This window comes from Nerophis lumbriciformis, linkage group LG02, assembly GCF_033978685.3.
Source record: "Nerophis lumbriciformis linkage group LG02, RoL_Nlum_v2.1, whole genome shotgun sequence".
NCBI classification, from domain to species: domain Eukaryota; kingdom Metazoa; phylum Chordata; class Actinopteri; order Syngnathiformes; family Syngnathidae; genus Nerophis; species Nerophis lumbriciformis.
The window spans coordinates 16,206,268-16,224,978 of record NC_084549.2 but is presented as its reverse complement, the minus strand read 5'-3'; the positions used below and the strand labels follow the sequence as shown (position 1 = coordinate 16,224,978).

At 37.5% G+C, this 18,711-nt stretch overlaps 1 protein-coding gene across 1 annotated transcript; it reads right to left on the bottom strand.

Moving 5' to 3' along the window:
- Nucleotides 1–348: 348 nt before the first annotated feature.
- LOC133595274 (rho GTPase-activating protein 19-like) lies at nucleotides 349–17,292 on the bottom strand. The gene is made up of 11 exons (XM_061948311.1): nucleotides 17,176–17,292; nucleotides 13,900–14,153; nucleotides 9,183–9,263; nucleotides 6,411–6,620; nucleotides 6,093–6,319; nucleotides 5,917–6,003; nucleotides 5,197–5,262; nucleotides 3,426–3,647; nucleotides 3,251–3,346; nucleotides 3,024–3,119; nucleotides 349–1,355 (listed from the first exon to the last, which is right to left on the bottom strand). Exons 1-11 carry the CDS (start codon nucleotides 17,220–17,222, stop codon nucleotides 1,350–1,352), a joined length of 1,392 nt encoding a protein of 463 aa, XP_061804295.1. The 5' UTR covers nucleotides 17,223–17,292; the 3' UTR covers nucleotides 349–1,349.
- Nucleotides 17,293–18,711: the final 1,419 nt, after the last annotated feature.

Below are 18,711 nucleotides of genomic sequence, written 5' to 3'. Positions count from 1 at the left end.
AATTTACTGCAGAGAACACATTTTTTCCAAGACATTCACTGGATGCTATGTTTAAATCCTGCCATAGACAAATATACTATTTATTCGTTTTATTTATAGTAAGTTGTAATGTGTTGATGGGATTTTTGGGACAATGGAGTTATCACAAGTTAGTTCTGGATTTACTAAAGATATAAACGCGTGTATTCTTTTTCTAGTCATTTGAGACTAAACAGTGTCACCTGGTGGCCATATTTAAAAGTGTCACATTGCTAAAATAAAATATAATGTAGCTGCCTTATAATCTATAATAGATCCAAACAGAAAATATTGTATAACAACACTGAATCAACAAAAAACAAGCACATGGCATTTTAAGTGTTTAATCAGTCTTGTGGGTTTCACAGTAGATGAGAAGTATCAGTCAACACCTTATGTTTGTATTGTGCCACCTAGACTGTGTGTGTAACATTTAGAGAATGTGTGTAACATTTAGGCAGGGTGGCTATGTACCCGGAAACCAGACGTGACTGACAAACAAGAACTTTGCAAAAGCAATAGTGGCTCAAACCCCTCACAGAAAGCACCCGGCTAAGAAGTTATTATACACAACCTAAGTTGCACTCAACCTGCAAAGCTAAAGGTTAAATGAAGTATTTCACATCTGTAAAGTGTATATAAGGCATACATGCATACAGCCAAAGAGCTGTGAAAAAATGAGGACTGATGTAAAACAAAAAAGTTAAATGTACTCTTAAAAACAGTGACTTCAACAAACAAAACAAAAAATAATATATATATTTTTTTAAATTCACAGCAGTAACCTCCTGAAAAAAAAACTGTAAAAACTGACCTTTGGTCATCATCTTCAAAATTGCATTGTTTGAATACATGTCATCATATTCGGAAGATCAGGGGCAACTTCAAAGTTGCATAAACTTAATATTAAATAGAAAACGTAACATACAGTAACGTAAGATAAATTCATTTTAAGGCACACCTCTGGTCTTACTTGCATCCAACAAACTGATCCAAACATTTCTCAATGCATGAATGGACCAATCCAAATAAATATCACCCCTTGGAATTGAATGAAAAAATGTTTCAGTAAAACAATATAAAAAATAAAACTTCTTTTAACTGCTAGCTTACTTAAACGGGGTAAAACATGGTTTAAATTAAGAGACATACAATACAGCACCCATACTACTGAGATAAACTAACCATGTCCCTTAGGTTAAGAAATATGTTAAATAAAACCCTTTTAGTCACAGGTTGAATAAGAAAAAAAAAAGATTGAAATAAAAAACTGTATAGCGTATTACACTTTCAATACACATTACAGCAAGATGGAGGTTTCCTCAGTTGTATTATTCCTAAAAGAAAAGAAGAGAGGAGAAAGGCATTTAAACATCTATTATGATTTAACGGCATACAGAAATGCATAAGTTAATAAGAATATTTGATGCTGTACTTAAAAAACAGGGAAACTTCCAAAGTTGTGGAAATTAATAACATTTTGGAGATCAAGCTAAATTTTGGGGGAACAGCAAAACTAAATGTGTTTGTTCAAACTATCCTGTCACCATGGTGATATCCGTGATGATCCAAAGAGTTAATTTAACAAAAGGTATTTTTTGTAATACCGCAACAATGGCAAAGTGTAATGATAGCCATAGGAGAAATGGAACTTACTTAGGACATACCAGCAATACGAGTAATAAATACCACAAGGATATATAAACTCCAGAAACTTCTATACTGGACATATTCACTAGATGAAAGTATTGCTCTGTGCACATTACAAGTCACTCTTCATTATGCATCCTAAAAGGGTGACTAGTTATATTTTAATTTCATCACACAGTGTTTAACAACTCTTTACACTTGTATGACAGATAATTGTTTCAAACTGTTAAACGATGCCTGAACAGTTAAGATTTTATATTGGCAGCAATTTGAGCCCAGGTAATACACTTTAACCCTTGTGTAATGTTCATATTGTTGTTACTCAGCCAGCGTTTGTGGGTCTGATGGACCCGTTGCATTTTTTGGCTTTTAATGCCTCACAATCAAACACTTTTATGTGAAAATACTGAACAGATGTTTACCTTATCCCAATAAACACCTGTTCAGTATTTTAACATAAAAGTGTTAAACAGAATGCCTCACAATCAAACACTTGTATGTGAAAATACTGAACAGATGTTTACCTTATCCCAATAAACACCTGTTCAGTATTTTAACATAAAAGTGTTTGATTATGAGGCATTAAAAGCCACAAAAAGCAACGGGTCCATCAGACCCACAAACGCTGGCTGAGTAACAACAATATGAACGTTGCACGGAAAATTTCTCTGCCAGTTTCTGCATTCATCCCACAGGGATTCTCCTTTTGTGTTTCTGCACCTGCGGTTCCTAGACAAGGTTGCAACATTGTTTGTCAACACTGTCTGCTCTCATTTTCTCGCACATTTGACCCTCTGATGTTCTGTGTACCTACACTCTGTCCTCCTTCTGTCTAGGCCTGCTGTGTGTGTGTGTGTGTGTGTGTGTGTGTGTGTGTGTGTGTGTGTGTGTGTGTGTGTGTGTGTGTGTGTGTGTGTGTGTGTGTGTGTGTGTGTGTGTGTGTGCGTGTGTGTGTGTGTGTGGTAAACAGAACATCAATTTCCACACTTCTATTAGCCATCTTATCTTATATGTAATAGAAATGTGTAGGGGGGATGTATGGTGTGTGGTCATTAAATATGTATTCCAATATATGTTCTTCACAGAAAATGAGCCAAAGTCAGTGAGTCTCACTTTGAAAAATTAATTAATTGTATCATTTTTCTTTTAATAAAAAATGAAAACGGGTCCCACAGACCCGAATACCACACATGACTTCCTATAAGAATAAATGTTTGGAAACTTGACAGCATAGAGTATTTAATTTTGGGGTTGCACTGCAACAGTTGGTGTAAGAATATGATTTAAATATGATACAATCATTAGGTAGTCAGTATAAGATTGTCATATATGTGGTGTGATGATTAACTACTTACTCTTCCACTTTTGGTGTCAACTGAGCAGCTGGCTTGAGGCCTCTGCACTTTGCTGTTTTCCTTCCCTGTTAATATTTGGCTTCCCAACACCTTCCTCTGTTGTGACAAACACAAACATCACCTGGACTTTTCCAATTTATTGAGAAGTAGTGCTGACATTTGTGGTCACATTGGAGGTGAAACATGAACATTTACTACAAGTACATGTAAAAGTAGCATAAACAAACCTTAATCATGCCTCCTAAAGAGCGGGACCGCCAGTGTTTTCTGCTGAATGGCGTCCGGGAGTCAGCGGAGGGTGTCCCCAAAGGCTGTTTTTCAAACTAAACACGCAAAAACATGACACATAAGCTTGCTGAGGGGCAAAATGTTCCCCATAGATTTTACAAAGTAAAGTCCGACCTGTCGAATGAGTTTCTTCTTCTTGGCAGACTCGGGCATGCTTTTGACTTGCTGGTAAAGCTCTCGGAGAGACGATTCAGTGCATGTCTGAGTGTCACTGGTCACAGGGGTGCCAGTGACACCCACTTCGCCTACAATCTTTCTCGTGTACGGAGAACAATTGGAGGTGGGTGTGAGCAAAACTGAAAGGTCTTTGGTCCCAGACCTGAGAGTCAGGTCATCCTAGAAATATCAGACATGCTTTATTAAATGTTTAAAGTAAAGTCATCACAGTAAAACCACACAACAAATCCCAAAAGGAACAATTGATGACAAATTTAACACTGATCAAATCAAAACTTTATTTAACTGTTGTCTGTCTGTGTTGTCCCTGCGATGAGTCGACGACTTGTCCAGGGTGTACCCTTCCGTCAGCTCCAGTGCAGCTGGGATAGGCTTCAGCCTATTTTGTTATGCTTTCTCAAGGGACATTACTACATAAATTAAACTTGGATATAACTCAACAGTACTTGTTGGAATTCAAGTTTCGCTCAATAAGTCAATAGTACTTATGCAGCCCTTGTTAATGACACCACCACCACGCTTGGCTGTAAGCAAGATAATGATCTTGTGTTGTGAATGGGGATGTAACGATAAAGGGTAATAATGATAACCGCGATAAAATTAACTACGGTTAGTATTACTGTTCTAAACTAAAATTATCAACCAAAAAAAACATGATAATTGCACTTTGATAAACTCACTGACTGGTGCCAGCTTACTAGCTTAAATGCTGGCATGAAAACAAGAGACATTACCATCTTTCCCGATTAAGAAACGACACACCCCTATCTAAACGTATACAAACACATTGCTGTCTGAGCAACTAAGATTTTCAATTGTGCACATTGAACCTACAAGCTGTGCTCTCTTAGCACAAAGTGATAGTTGTATACCACTACTGAGATTCAGGTGTTTTGACGGTGCGTTCAAGGACTACTGAACAAAGAAGGGCGCTACAACGCCCAACAGAAATAATAATCAAGTTTGCTACACACTTTTCATTTAATAAATCTTAAAGTGTTACTGTAAAAAACAAATTTAAAGCAATAAAGGCTGATCAATTAAAAAGGATAAAATACCAAAATTAAAACCCTATGAGATAATGAAAAGTAACACAAAACATGCAAAATGGTGGTTTCTTACAGTGTGTCTATTTATTTGAGGGTTTTTGTTTGTTTGTTTTTGAATAACTTGGTCAAAATATTCAGTGTGAGCACAAACCGTGATATTTTTTGGTCATGTAACCGTGATATGACATTTTCATATCGTTCCATCCCTAGTTGTTAGTGGCTTTGTGTTGACTCATTTTCAATGGATAGTAATTCCATGCATGCTGTACAGTGACTACTCTAAAGCAGGTCAACATTTGTGATGCGGGCCCCCAGGTGTCAGGAGGACTGTGAGAAGCAAGGAGGACTTCCAGTATTAGCATCTTTATTTATGCTTGAATGATACACACGCCTGGGAGGTAGCTAACGATACATAATATCTTCAGGTATATTAAGCTATTTATTTGGAAAAAGTGCAAGTCAACAAGTAACTTGACACATACGGTCAAGTAAATAGCTAAATACCAAGTTTTCAATAGTAATTCAATTCACGGGGGCGGTGAAAAAAAATGTGACAGAATGACAGAAGAACAAAACAAAGTACTGTACAACCAACTTTCATTTGTAGGTATTCATTTTGTGAGATACTGTATCGTCATAAACTGAGGGAAATAACTTACCTTTGATTGAAGAATTTTGGATCCGGTGAAGTAAACTCGGGCATAGTCTTTGATATATGCAGGGGCCTTCAATGAAAGTGAATGTATTTGAAATGTTTGGTCAAACACACAATCGTGCAAATTCCATTCACATAATAGGTCTATCTTATTAAATAAAAAAATATATAAATTCTCCTGTTTTTTTCTTAAAACCAGAAGCAAAAATACACCGGGAAATACATTTTCATTTAGGATTTCAGATTTAAAACAGAACAATGAACAGGTGACTGCATTGTCGCTCAGAAAATAGACTTTAAAACGGCTCTGCTTGTGTACCGTACAAGTCTTTTCATGATCTGTAACCAAAGTACAACTGTTAACATCTAGGCTTTTTACACTTCTTTATTGCCGATCATATGTCAAATGAAACTATTTTATCTACACTCCAGTCTACACTTTGATTTTAATTCAGGATAAAAAAAATTATGATTTTATTTGCCTTCTTGTAAATTTATGCATCTGTAAAGCACTTTGTCCTCCTGTGCATTTGTATTGTGCTCTATAAATAAACTTGCCTTGCCTTGTTCAATATTATCTACACTAAATTAATATTGATATTCCATTCAAAATCAAGTTCAAAGTGAAAACTGTATTTCATAATTAAAAACCCATTGTCTATATAAACTCATAGTCTCTATGGTCCACTTTGGAGAACAATATATAGTCTGAAATAATGTTTACCTTGAACAGCTTTTGAGAGTGCCTTATAAGGAAGGCAACACCATTATTTAATTTCTCAATGTTTCCCTGAAGATCACTTGCCATCACCTGCAATAAGAAATGGAGGAGAGATGGTAAACAGAACTTTGGGAGGGAAAAATAGGATTAACCTCAGAGAACAGGAAAATGACCCTTACGTTTTTGGGCCAGATGATATGTGGAGCAAACATTGTTGCCAGATTGATAGCAGACATCTTATTGACGTGCTGATGGCGGGCGGTGTGATAGAGTAGGTCTAACAGGAGCTTCAGCATGCTGCGGTTGGCTGGCGGAAGCAGCATGAAAAGCAGCTGAAAGGCTTCAATTTGGCGTTCCTTGTCTGGCACGTTTGTTTTATCTCCTTTCTCATCAAAGCGTTTCAGCTCTGGATACGTTAAAAAGAGAAGACAAGGTTAAAGTAAGTTAATGTGATGGAGATTAATGCTTGTGAGCCATGATAGTGAATTAATGAGCACCTCCAATTTTAAGGTGAGCGTTATAATGCCTGTGCGTTAGCAGGGGCTCAGGCAGCTCTCCCAGGTAGATTTTCAGCAGAGTGGCAGCGTCATTGGGGTGGAAGTCGCCCGTCTCGAGATCTATTTCTGCCCCGGTATTCAGCATCTCCCTTAGAGCTGCTTGCCGCAGGCTGTGGCCTGGCACACGGAACAGCCCCTCTATGTGATGGTCTGGGAGATGAAGGGAGGAGAAAACATGATGTAGAGAATTGGTGGGGAGACACGGAGCAAAGGAGTGAATGGAATGAGAGAAAGAGAGAGGGAGAGAGAGAGAGCGTTAAAGCAAAGTGCTTTGAGATGAATTATTGACTCAGGCAATTGGGCCAAGTGTCCACTTTCTGCAAATACGTCATTGCTTTCCAGAAATAAACCAAGACGTCATGCTAACTCCAACAAAGTTAGCAGGAAGCTGTAATGGTTTAGCAGTCAAATTCTTACAAAAAAGGCATTGAATAACTTGACAATTAACCGCCGTTATGGCAATACACTGTTATAGAACAAATCAATGAGTGTGCTGCTGACCCGTCTCCGCTCGGGATGGTTTCCTGCTGGACCCACTATGGACTGGACTCTCACTATTATGTTAGATCCACTATGGACTAGACTCTCACAATATTATGTCAGACCCACTCGACATCCATTGCATTCGGTCTCCCCTAGAGGGAGGGGGGGGGGGGGGGGGGGGGGTGTTACCCACATATGCGGTCCTCTCCAAGGTTTCTCATAGTCATTCACATCGACGTCCCACTGGGGTGAGTTTTTCCTTGCCCTTATGTGGGCTCTGTACAGAGGATGTCGTTGTGGCTTGTGCAGCCCTTTGAGACACTTGTGATTTAGGGCTATATAAATAAACATTGATTGATTGATTGATATTGACAACTTTTCATATTAGGGAAGATGGGGCATGATGTAGTGTTTAATTCGAAGTTTATAGAAAAGTTATAAAACATGTTTACTTTCTGCTCAGAGACAATCCTATCATACATGTATTAATTCCATAAAATGTGATTATTGCAAAACAATAACAGTGCAATATTTTTTCATAACATGGTCACTACTGCCTAGTTTCTCTTGTTATATTCTTATTTTACTGTTATATTTTTATTATAAATAAAGTTGATTTGATTTGATTTATCATTGTTGCTTTTTATTTTTATTCTTATTGTAATATTTTTCTATTTTGTTTCCATTTATACCCCCATTATTTACTTTTTAAATTCGATCTCAATTCTGTACACTGCTGCTGGAATTGTAATTTTCCTGAGGGAACTCTCCTGAAGGAATCAATAAAGTACTATCTATCTATCCATCTATTATTTATGGTTTGTAAAAATACATATGGTGCAATATGTAATAATGTAATACATTTCACCTCTTTATGTGATAATCTGCACATTTTGTAATATAATTCTTGAACCCTTTTTGTAATAAAGTTGACACATTTTGTTACATATTACACAATTGATTACACAATGTTGGTGCTGCAATTGTTTTAAATAAAATTTGGTGCATTATGTAATTAACCATTGAAATTGATACCTCATTTTAGAAAAAACCATAAGAGAAATACAAAATATAGCCTTTTGTGTGCTTGTTAGTTAATATATCTCTAAGGCCATTCAGGAATGAAAATCCAATAAACAAACGTTTAAAAAATAAAAAACAACACATTTAATCTTCCTTACAATTAAAAAATTCTAGTAGGATGTCTCATTGGTCAACTAGAAATCAAACCGTACTGATAATGATGAATAATGTGATTGCAAGCTAGAGATTAAAGTTACACTACAGAAATAAACAACATGCAAATTGGTCATTGATGAAATAAATATTTATTTCGGTTTTATATTTGTATTAGTTTGTATAATAATATGATATCAGAACATAATTCACATAGCACTACCAAAGGTTCAGTGCACTGGTCACTTTCAAGTCAGAAATATGTAATTAGTGTAACTTTAGTCTCTAGCTTGCAATCACATTATTCATTATAAATCAACAAAGTTACATTGGATGTATTTATTTATTTGACAAACACATGGATGATGAATAGGGGGCAGATGTTATTATAGTTTTGACTTATTTCTGCTTCTTCTCTTTCATAATTAACTTAAATGTTGATTGTTTTTTTTTTTACTTTAATGAATGAAATAAAATCTGGAAAGGTAAAAAAAAAAATGGAAAAAATTAAACCTACAAAATTCCTAAATAAAAAAAAAGGTATTCATTTTGATGGTTTAGTACATAATTAATTACCAAATTGTTACATTTTATCCCAAAACAATTCCAGCGCCCGCATTTTGTAATAACTAATGCAATATATGTATGCAAGTTATTACAAAATGTGTCAAAGTGTATTATAAAATATGCAGATGATTACATAATGAGGTGAAAGTGTATTACATTACATATTACACCCTTATTCATTATGCATTGTTAGAGGGTTATTAATAGTACACAAGCACATAAAAAAAATTAAAATCCTCCCTCCACATAAAAATAAAACACACACACCCAATGAATTTCCTCCATAGACAAACAAGACATTTCAGTCAAATACACCTCCCTTATAATCATACAATGTTAAAACATTCTGCATGCAAACATGAGGGAATTCTTAGTCCAGAACTATGCTGTGGTGATAAGGTATGTGTTTACTTACAAGCATATGCAAATAAACAATTTTAAACACTTCTGAATGAAAGTGGCGTTTCTGCATGAAGGAATACTCACTTTTGCTCAGGTATTCAATCAGCTGATATATCTGCGCTATGCCTTCTTCAGTTAAGGGTGCGCCAAAAACAACACCTTTTTCTGGAATAAAAAAACAACAACAAAAAACGTATTCGTCAAGTCAGTTGAGTGACAAGTTGATGAAATAATTGTATTAATGGGTAATAAAAACACAAAATAGGTTCTATATCTATAGACATTAAATTATTGTCTTGGGGAAAAAACAATAAGCCACGCAGGTTTTGTCAATGATGTCTTTTGTGGTGGGCAATTACTCTTTCTAGGGCTACATTTTAGTAATCAGGTAATGTACCGATTACTTTGTTCGATGAATTGAGTAATAGAACACACTTCTTAAACTGTTAAAAAAACCAACAGACTACTTCTGAATTTGAACAAATACAAAATTGAAAAATGTGCTCCAAAATATGCTTTTTATTTGACTTTTTGCGACACTACCAAAGAAGAGTACAAGTTATAAAAGTGATGATAACCACAGAGGCCAACATTTTATTTGTGGCGACATAAGGCACCATAGCAACTGGCTTTTCAGTTCAATATGGCTCCGACTTGAATAAGTCAAGCATACTTACAACTCTTATGCAAATGTCTATGAATGTTCTCATTCATCCAGGTCATGGTCATCTCAGGGCATTCAATCAATCGCAACTGGACTGTTTGGTTTGTGTTAGAAGACGTTTCGCCTCTCACCCGAGTAGTCTTCATCAGTTCATGCTCATAGACTTAGATTGGTCAGATCTATTCCAGCGGCTGGTGCCAAAACCCCTCTTATGCAAATGCAGAGTCACTCAGGCATTTTGCAGCCAGAGTGCCAACTGAATATTGCTTTCACCTATCATCTGTTCACATGTGTGACATTGCCCCCCCTACCATGTCCAAATCTTCCCAAACTTGTACCAATCGCTTGTGCTGCAAACATTTTCATTTGTGCCGTTACAGTTTTTAACGTTTTATGGTATTAATGTGTAGTTAAAACGTGCTTAATCATAACTACGCCCCAACTATTTCAAAATCTCCCCAAACGTGTTCCATTCATTTGTGCTTTATTTGTGCTGCAAAAAATGTGGTGCAACTGTTATAGTTTTCAAGTTGGTTATCCATCCATCTTCTTCCGCTTATCCGAGGTCGGGTCGCGGGGGAAGCAGCCTAAGCAGGGAAGCCCAGACTTCTCTCTCCACAGCCACTTCGTCCAGCTCTTTCCGGGGGATCCCGAGGCGTTCCCAGGCCAGCTGGGAGACATAGTCTTCCCAACGTGTCCTGGGTCTTCCCCGTGGCCTCCTACCAGTCGGATGTGCCCTAAACACCTTCCAAGGGAGGCGTTCGGGTGGCATCCTGACCAGATGCCCGAACTACCTCATCTGGCTCCTCTCGATGTGGAGGAGCAGTGGCTTTACTTTGAGCTCCTCCCGGATGGCAAAGCTTCTCACCCTATCTCTAAAGGAGAGCCCCGCCACCCGGCGGAGGAAACTCATTTTGGCCGCTTGTACCCGTGATCTTGATCTTTCGGTCATGACCCAAAGCTCATGACCATAGGTGAGGATGGGAACGTAGATCGACCAGTAAATTGAGAGCTTTGCCTTCCGGCTCAGCTCCTTCTTCACCACAACGGATCGCTGCGGCGTCTTCAGTAATGCTGACGCCGGATCTCACGATCCACTCTTCCCTCACTCCTGAACAAGACTCCGAGGTACTTGAACTCCTCCACTTGGGGCAGGGTCTCCTTCCCAACCCGGAGTTGGCACTCCACCTATTTTCGGGCGAGAACCATGGACTCGGACTTGGAGGTGCTGATTCTAAATTAGTTAGTTACAGTTTATTTCGAACATGCATTTAATACAATTACAATGTAATGCATCACATATTTCCAGTTGTTTTATCACAGCACGTCTGAAAACGAGTAGGAAGAAGCAGAGCTTATTTAATCCTATCCCTTTAAATATAATAGAAGTTTTATCCCATTTCCTTGTTCTCTGTAACAGAACAGTAAATAAATAAATGTGTACATACATTAATATACAATAAGTAAGTAAACAAATATTAAATACATCAATACATATTTAGACATACACATATACACAATAATCAAAGTTCTGATAAATAAATAAATAAATAGTTACGTAATCAATCAATCAATCAATGTTTATTTATATAGCCCTAAATCACAAGTGTCTCAAAGGGCTGCACAAGCCAAAACGACATCCTCGGTACAGAGCCCACATAAGGTTAACCATAATGTAATTTATGGTTCACCTAGGAGATGAGATTTTTTTTTTTAAATGGTTCAAGATGTTTATCATACTTCTTTTTTGCACTTGTAGTTTGAACAGTTCCTTAAACTGAATCATATTGGTGCTTTGTTTGATTTCCTTGCTTAATCCATTCCATAATTTAATTCCACTTAGTGATATACAAGGTCTTAAGTGTTGTACGTGCAAACAAACATTTGAAATTAGATTTTCTTCTAAGGTTATATTTCTCCTCTTTTGTTGAGAAGAATTTATGTACATTTTTGGGTAGCTGGTTATAGTTTGCTTTGTACATCATTTCAGATGTTTGTAAATGCAAATCGTTGAATTTCAATATTTTTGATTTGATAAATAAAGGGTTTGTATGTTCTCTATATCCAACATTATTTTTTGTAACACAGTTAGTGAATGAAGTGTAGTTTTGTAATTATTTCCCCATATTTCTACACAATGGTAACACTAGCGAGCAGTAGAACATCTTATTAATGTGAGGAGCCAGATGAGGTGGTTCGGGCATCTGGTCAGGATGCCCTCTGGACACCTCCCTGGGGAGATGTTTAAGGCGCATCCGACCGGTAAGGGGCCACGGGGAAGACCCCAGGACACGTTGGAGAGACAATGTCTCCCAGCTGGCCTGGGAACGCCTCAGGATCCCCGGGGAGTGCTGGACGAAGTAGCTGGGGAGAGGGAAGTCTGGTCTTCTCTGCTTAGGCTGCTGCCCCGAGACCCGATTTCGGATAAGCGGAAGAAGATGCATAGATGGAAGTTATTAACAAATTACGATTCATAACCAGTTCCATAAAACCCTAATAACTTCAAAACTATAATAGTTAGACCAAAAATGTTTTCTGCACAAACAATCGCAAACGAAGCACAAACGATTGGGGCAAGCTTAGGGAGATTTGGACAAGGACACAGGTTAATCACAAAACGTTGACTTAAAAACTATTATAGTTACACCACTTTTAAGGGGGGCCAGTCTACTGTTTTGATGAAATGACATTTGTTTTACATGAAACTAGAAGTTTATAGCTCTGCTTGCCTGTATTTTTTTTTTTTTTTTCATTTTACAGTTATTTTACTATTGGACAATAAAAGTTTTATTTTCAGTGAAAAGTAGAGATGTCTGATAATGGCTTTTTTGCCGATATTACAATATTGTCCAACTCTTAATTACCGATACCGATATGTATAGTCGTGGAATTAACACATTATTATGTCTAATTTTGTTGTGATGCCCCGCTGGATGCATTAAACAATGTAACAAGGTTTTCCAAAATAAATCAACTCAAGTTATGGAAAAAAAAATGCCAACATGGCACTGCCATATTTACTATTGAAGTCACAAAGTGCATTCATTTTTTTAACATGCCTCAAAACAGCAGCTTGGAATTTGGGACATGCTCTCCCTGAGAGAGCATGAGGAGGTTGAGGTGGGCGGAGTTGGGGGGGGGCAGGGTTTAGGGCAGGGTTGAGGTGGGAGGGGGCAAGGTTGAGGTGGGGGGTGTATATTGTAGAGTCCCAAAAGAGTTAGTACTGCAAGGGGTTCTGGGTATTTGTTCTGTTTATGTTGTGTTACGGTGCGGATGTTCTCCCAAAATGTGTTTGTCATTCTTGTTTGGTGTGGGTTCACAGTGTGGCGCATATTTGTAACAGTGTTAAAGTTGTTTATACGGCCACCCTCAGTGTGACCAGTGTGTGTGAAAAGCCATCGATATTATGTGACTGGGCCGGCACGCAAAGGCAGTGCCTTTAAGGTTTATTGGCGCTCTGTACTTCTCCCTACGTCCGTGTACACAGCGGCGTTTTAAAAAGTCATACATTTTACTTTTTGAAACCGATACCGATCATTTTGAAACCGATACCGATAATTTCCGATATTACATTTTAAAGCATTTATCGGCCGATAATATCGGCAGTCCAATATTATCGGACATCTCTAGTGAAAAGTTTTATTTTCAAATCAAATTTTTCTTGGTTTGGGAATGTTATCATTTCAAACTACACTGTATGTCATATTATGAGTGACATTGCAAGCAGTATCTTTCTTCTTGGTTGCATACAAACATTAATGCATCTTGATGCAGTTTTTGGACAACCATCTCCATCATTTTACATGAAAGATTGGTTGTACATCAAAGGACAGTGTTTTCAGTATCTTGAAAAAAATAAACACTTGATTTATATATAGCTTCATCAATCCAAAAAATAGATAATTTAACTTATTCTGTGTCCATAGAATACCTGCCTGCTTGGCACTCAGCATCAAGGGTTGGAATTGGGGGTTAAATCACCAAAATGCTCACTGCTCCCCTCACCTCCCAGGGGGTGGGACAAGGGGATGGGTCAAATGCAGAGAGTAATTTCACCACACCTAGTGTGTGTGTGACTATCAGTGGTACTTTAACTTTATAACATTCCGTGTGATTAACATATGAGTTAAAGCTTACCTTTTCGTTTGAGGAAGTTGAAAGAGCGGAGGAAGCCAGAGGAGGAGGGCACCCTGGGATCGCAGTCCCCAGTCAGCTGAGCGAACTCGTCCCCTGGAAGGTCGATGAGTCGGGTGACATTGGCCAGCACCAGGTCGGTGAAGGTCTGCGGGTGTTCATGTCTCAGTCTCTCCACAAAGAAGTCTGGGTTGAAGATGACCGACTGGCCAGTATTTGACGTGTCTCTGCAAGTAAACACACTGTGTGTCGTCCCCCTGTTGAGGGCACAACAAGTTAGTTCAACGTGGGGCTGGGTGGAGTTTGTACAGCGGTTAAGTAATATTGCATAGTGGTTAAACGGGATTTGAACTTCAAAACTTTCTTTCTTTCTTTCTTTCTTTAGTTTATTTCGAACATGAACACACTTACAGCATAATACGTCACACAATTTCATATCATTTCACTTTACATCATGTCCGAAAAAAAGTAGGAAGAAGCAAAGCTTATTTAATCCTACCCCTATCCCCCTTCAAAACCTCACTAAAAGAACACCTCCAGGCAACTACAACCCTACAACACCCTCCCCCCCCACCACATCCCACCCCCCCGGATTGTTAATAATCAAATGTATATACTTGTTCTTAAACTTTCTGGGCTCACTATGTTCACTGCTCGCTATACATATCCTACGAAGTCAGACCTACACTCCATTTCTCAGATTATATAATTGTTGATGACTGAAGTGCTGGTATCAACCAAACCTAACCCCCTCCACATCCCACCCCCCGGATTGTAAATAATGTAAATAATTCAATGCATATACTCTGATGATTAACTTGTGTGATGACTGTATTATGCTGATAGTATATGTTTGTACCACGAATTGATTTACGTGGACCCCGACTTAAACAAGTTGAAAAACTTATTCGGGTGTTACCATTTAGTGGTCAATTGTACGGAATATGTACTGTACTGTGCAATCTACTAATAAAAGTCTCAATCAATCAATCAATCAATTCCCACTTCAGAGCGTTTACAAATACATACGTTCATTTACTGACTTCTTTTTGTAGCACAATGACATCCATCCATCCATCCACTTTCTACCGCTTGTCCCTTTTGGGTTGGTGGGGGGGGGGGGGGGGGGGGTGCTGGAGCCTATCTCAGCTGCATTCGGGCGGAAGGCGGGGTACACCCTGGACAAGTCGCCACCTCCGTGAATGCGTAATACAGCAGTTTTGTAATAGACAATTACCGTATTTTTCGGCGTATAAGTCACTCCGGCCGAAAATGCATAATAAAGAAGGAAAAAAACATGTATAAGTCGCACTGGAGTATAAGTCGCATTTTTGGGGGAAATTTTTTTGATAAAACCCAACACCAAGAATAGACATTTGAAAGGCAATTTAAAATAAATAAAGAATAGTGAACAACAGGCTGAATAAGTGTACGTTATATGAGGCATAAATAACCAACTGAGAACATGCCTGGTATGTTAACGTAACATATTATGGTAAGAGTCATTCAAATAACTATAACATATAGAACATGCTATACGTTTACCAAACAATCTGTCACTCCTAATCGCTAAATCCCATGAAATCTTTTATGTCTAGTCTCTTACGTGAATGAGCTAAATAATATTATTTGATATTTTACGGTAATGTGTTAATAATTTCACACATAAGTCGCTCCTGAGTATAAGTCGCACCCCCAGCCAAACTATGAAAAAAAACTGCGACTTATAGTCCGAAAAATACGGTACTCTAAAGCAGGTCAACATTTGTGAGGCGGGCCCCTAGGTGTCAGGGGGACTGTGAGAAGCAAGGAGGACTTCCAGTATTAGCATCTTTATTTATGGTTGAATGATACACACGCCTGGGAGGTAGCTAACGATACATAATATCTTTAGGTGTATTAAGCTATTTATTTGGGAAAAGTGCGAGTCAACAAGTAGCTTGACACATACGGTAGTAATAGTCCAAAAAATACGGTAAGTCAGTCATGATACACATACTGAGATGAAAAATATATTATTTTCAATAAGGTTGAAGGTCCATCCATCCATCCATTTTCTACCGCTTGTCCCTTTCGGGGTGGCGGGGGGTGCTGGAGCCTATCTCAGCTGTATTCGGGCGGAAGGCGGGGGTACACCCTGGACAAGTCGCCACCTCCGTGAATGATTAATACAGCAGTTTTGTAATAGATAATTAAGTCAGTCATGATACACATAATGAGATGAAGAATATCTTATTTTCAATAAGGTTTAAGGTAGAGATGGCCGATAATATCGGCCGATAAATGCGTTAAAATGTATCGGGTTTTTTTTATCAAATCAACATAAAAAACACAAGATACACTTACAATTAGTGCACCAACCCAAAAAACCTTCCTCCCCCATTTACACTCATTCACACAAAAGGGTTGTTTCTTTCTGTTATTAATATTCTGGTTCCTACATTATATATCAATATATATCAATACAGTCTGCAAGGGATACAGTCCGTAAGCACACATGATTGTGCGTGCTTGATTGAAACTTTTATTAGTAGATTGCACAGTGAAGTACATATTCCATACAATTGACCACTAAATGGTAACACCCGAATAAGTTTTTCAACTTGTTTAAGTCGGGGTCCGCTTAAATTGATTCATGATACAGATGTATACTATCATCATAATACAGTCATCACACAAGTTAATCATCACAGTATATAAATTGAATTATTTACATTATTTACAATCCGGGGTGTGGGATATTAATAGTTAATAGTACTAACCTTTAACAGTTAATATTACTAATTTTCATTAATTACTAGTTTCAATGTAACTGTTTTTATATTGTTTTACTTTCTTTTTTATTCAAGAATTTTTTTTTTAATTTATTTATCTTATTTTATTAAAACATTTTAAAAGTACCTTATCTTCACCATACCTGGTTGTCCAAATTAGGCATAATAATGTGTAAATTCCACGACTGTATATATCGTTGTTCAACTTGTTTAAGTCGGGGTCCACGTTAATCAACTCATGGTTTAACTTATTTACTTAATCCATTCCATAACTTAATTCCACATGCTGATATGCTAAAGGTTGTAAGTGTGTGCATAAAACCTTTCAAAACATGCTACGACGTCAAGGTAAGATGCTAGGCTAGCTAACACCACCGACAAAAAGCAACATTTAACACCGTTGTTTCTTTAAGCTCGGAACACAATATATAACAGCAAGCATGTTTTTTTATTGTTTATTTCGCTTGTTTTCTGGGTCGTTTCCAATAAATATCGTTTAATATACCTTCTGTCCAGCTTGTTGGTGTTTTGGGGACCCTCCTCAGCCGCCATCTTCGTTTTGAATCATCCGCTGTTTCTATTTAGGTCCGCCCCTTCGCATTCTGATTGGCCAGCTTTTACTGACGTCACACCACGCAGCGGTTGGTAATTGGGTGTGTGATACATATAGGATAGGATAGACCAGAGTTTGGCAACCCAAAATATTGAAAGAGCCATATTGGACCAAAAATACAAAAACAAATCTGTCTGGAGCCGCAAAAAATTAAAAGCCATATTACATATAGATAGTGTGTCATGAGATATAAATTGAATTAAGAGGACTTAAAGGAAACTAAATGACCTCAAATATACCTACAAATGAGGCATAATGACGCAATATGTACATATAGCTAGCCTAAATAGCATGTTAGCATCGATTAGCTTGCAGTCATGCACTGACCAAATATGTTTGATTAGCACTCCACACACGTCAATAACATCAACAAAACTCACCTTTGTGCATTCACGCACAACGTTAAAAGTTTGGTGTACAAAATGAGACAGACAAAGAAGTGGCATAAAACAGGTCCTAAAAAGTCGGAGAAAGTTATAAATGTAAACAAACTATGGTGAGTTCAAGGACCGCCAAAATTAGTAGGACAAAACGGCGCTCGCCAAATAGTCGAATCAATGAAGCACGTTTAATATAAACAGTGTGCTTTATAACAATTAGGGAGGTTTGTGTCATGTTTGTCCTCCTACAGAAACCATATTAAAACAAAAAATAGATTGTTTTTTCCCCTTATCTTTTTCCATTTTTCATACATTTCAAGGACCGCCAAAATTAGTAGGACAAAACGGCGCTCGCCAAATAGTCGAATCAATGAAGCACGTTTAATATAAACAGTGTGCTTTATAACAATTAGGGAGGTTTGTGTCATGTTTGTCCTCCTACAGAAACCATATTAAAACAAAAAATAGATTGTTTTTTCCCCTTATCTTTTTCCATTTTTCATACATTTTTTAAAAAGCTCCAGAGAGCCACTAGGGCGGCGCTAAAGAGTCGCATGCGGCTCTAGAGCCGCGGGTTGCCGACCCCTGGGATAGACTATTCAATTTTACCTTTGCAACCTCATTATACTATTGGCTAAGTTTTATATTCATAAATGTAAGTTTTTTTGCGCCTTTAAAAAAGAACTAGAACTCTACTTTAAAACGCTCTCTACCTCTAACAACCAAAAAAGCTGTGAAAACTCTTCAAACTTAAAGTGTTTCCAAAGTACACAGAAGAAGAACCATGATAAATATTCTGGATTTATTTCATCCATCCATTCATTTTCCAGATAATCTTACTTATCTCACCATATGAAATATAACTTACTTCACCAATTATTAAATATTTATTTGTTTGTTTTGTTATTACTTATGGAGTATACTGTAAATAAATTGAGAACGGGAAGTGAACAAACGTTTTAGCAAATGCTATGTAAAGGAAAAGGGGTAGGATTAAATAAGCTCTGCTTCTTCCTACTCCTTTTCGAACATGTTGAATAGAGGAACT

What these genes read in the sequence shown, in the direction of transcription:
- LOC133595274 (XM_061948311.1), bottom strand. Translation starts at nt 17,222, where the DNA reads ATGGCGGCTGAGGAGGGTCCCCAAAACACCAACAAGCTGGACAGAAG. An exon ending in GATTGAATACCTGAGCAAAA is followed by an intron (nt 6,621 to 9,182) that starts GTGAGTATTCCT and finishes TTCATCTCCCAG; the next exon opens with ACCATCACATAGAGGGGCTG. An exon ending in ACTCTCAAAAGCTGTTCAAG is followed by an intron (nt 5,263 to 5,916) that starts GTAAACATTATT and finishes CTTTCATTGAAG; the next exon opens with GCCCCTGCATATATCAAAGA.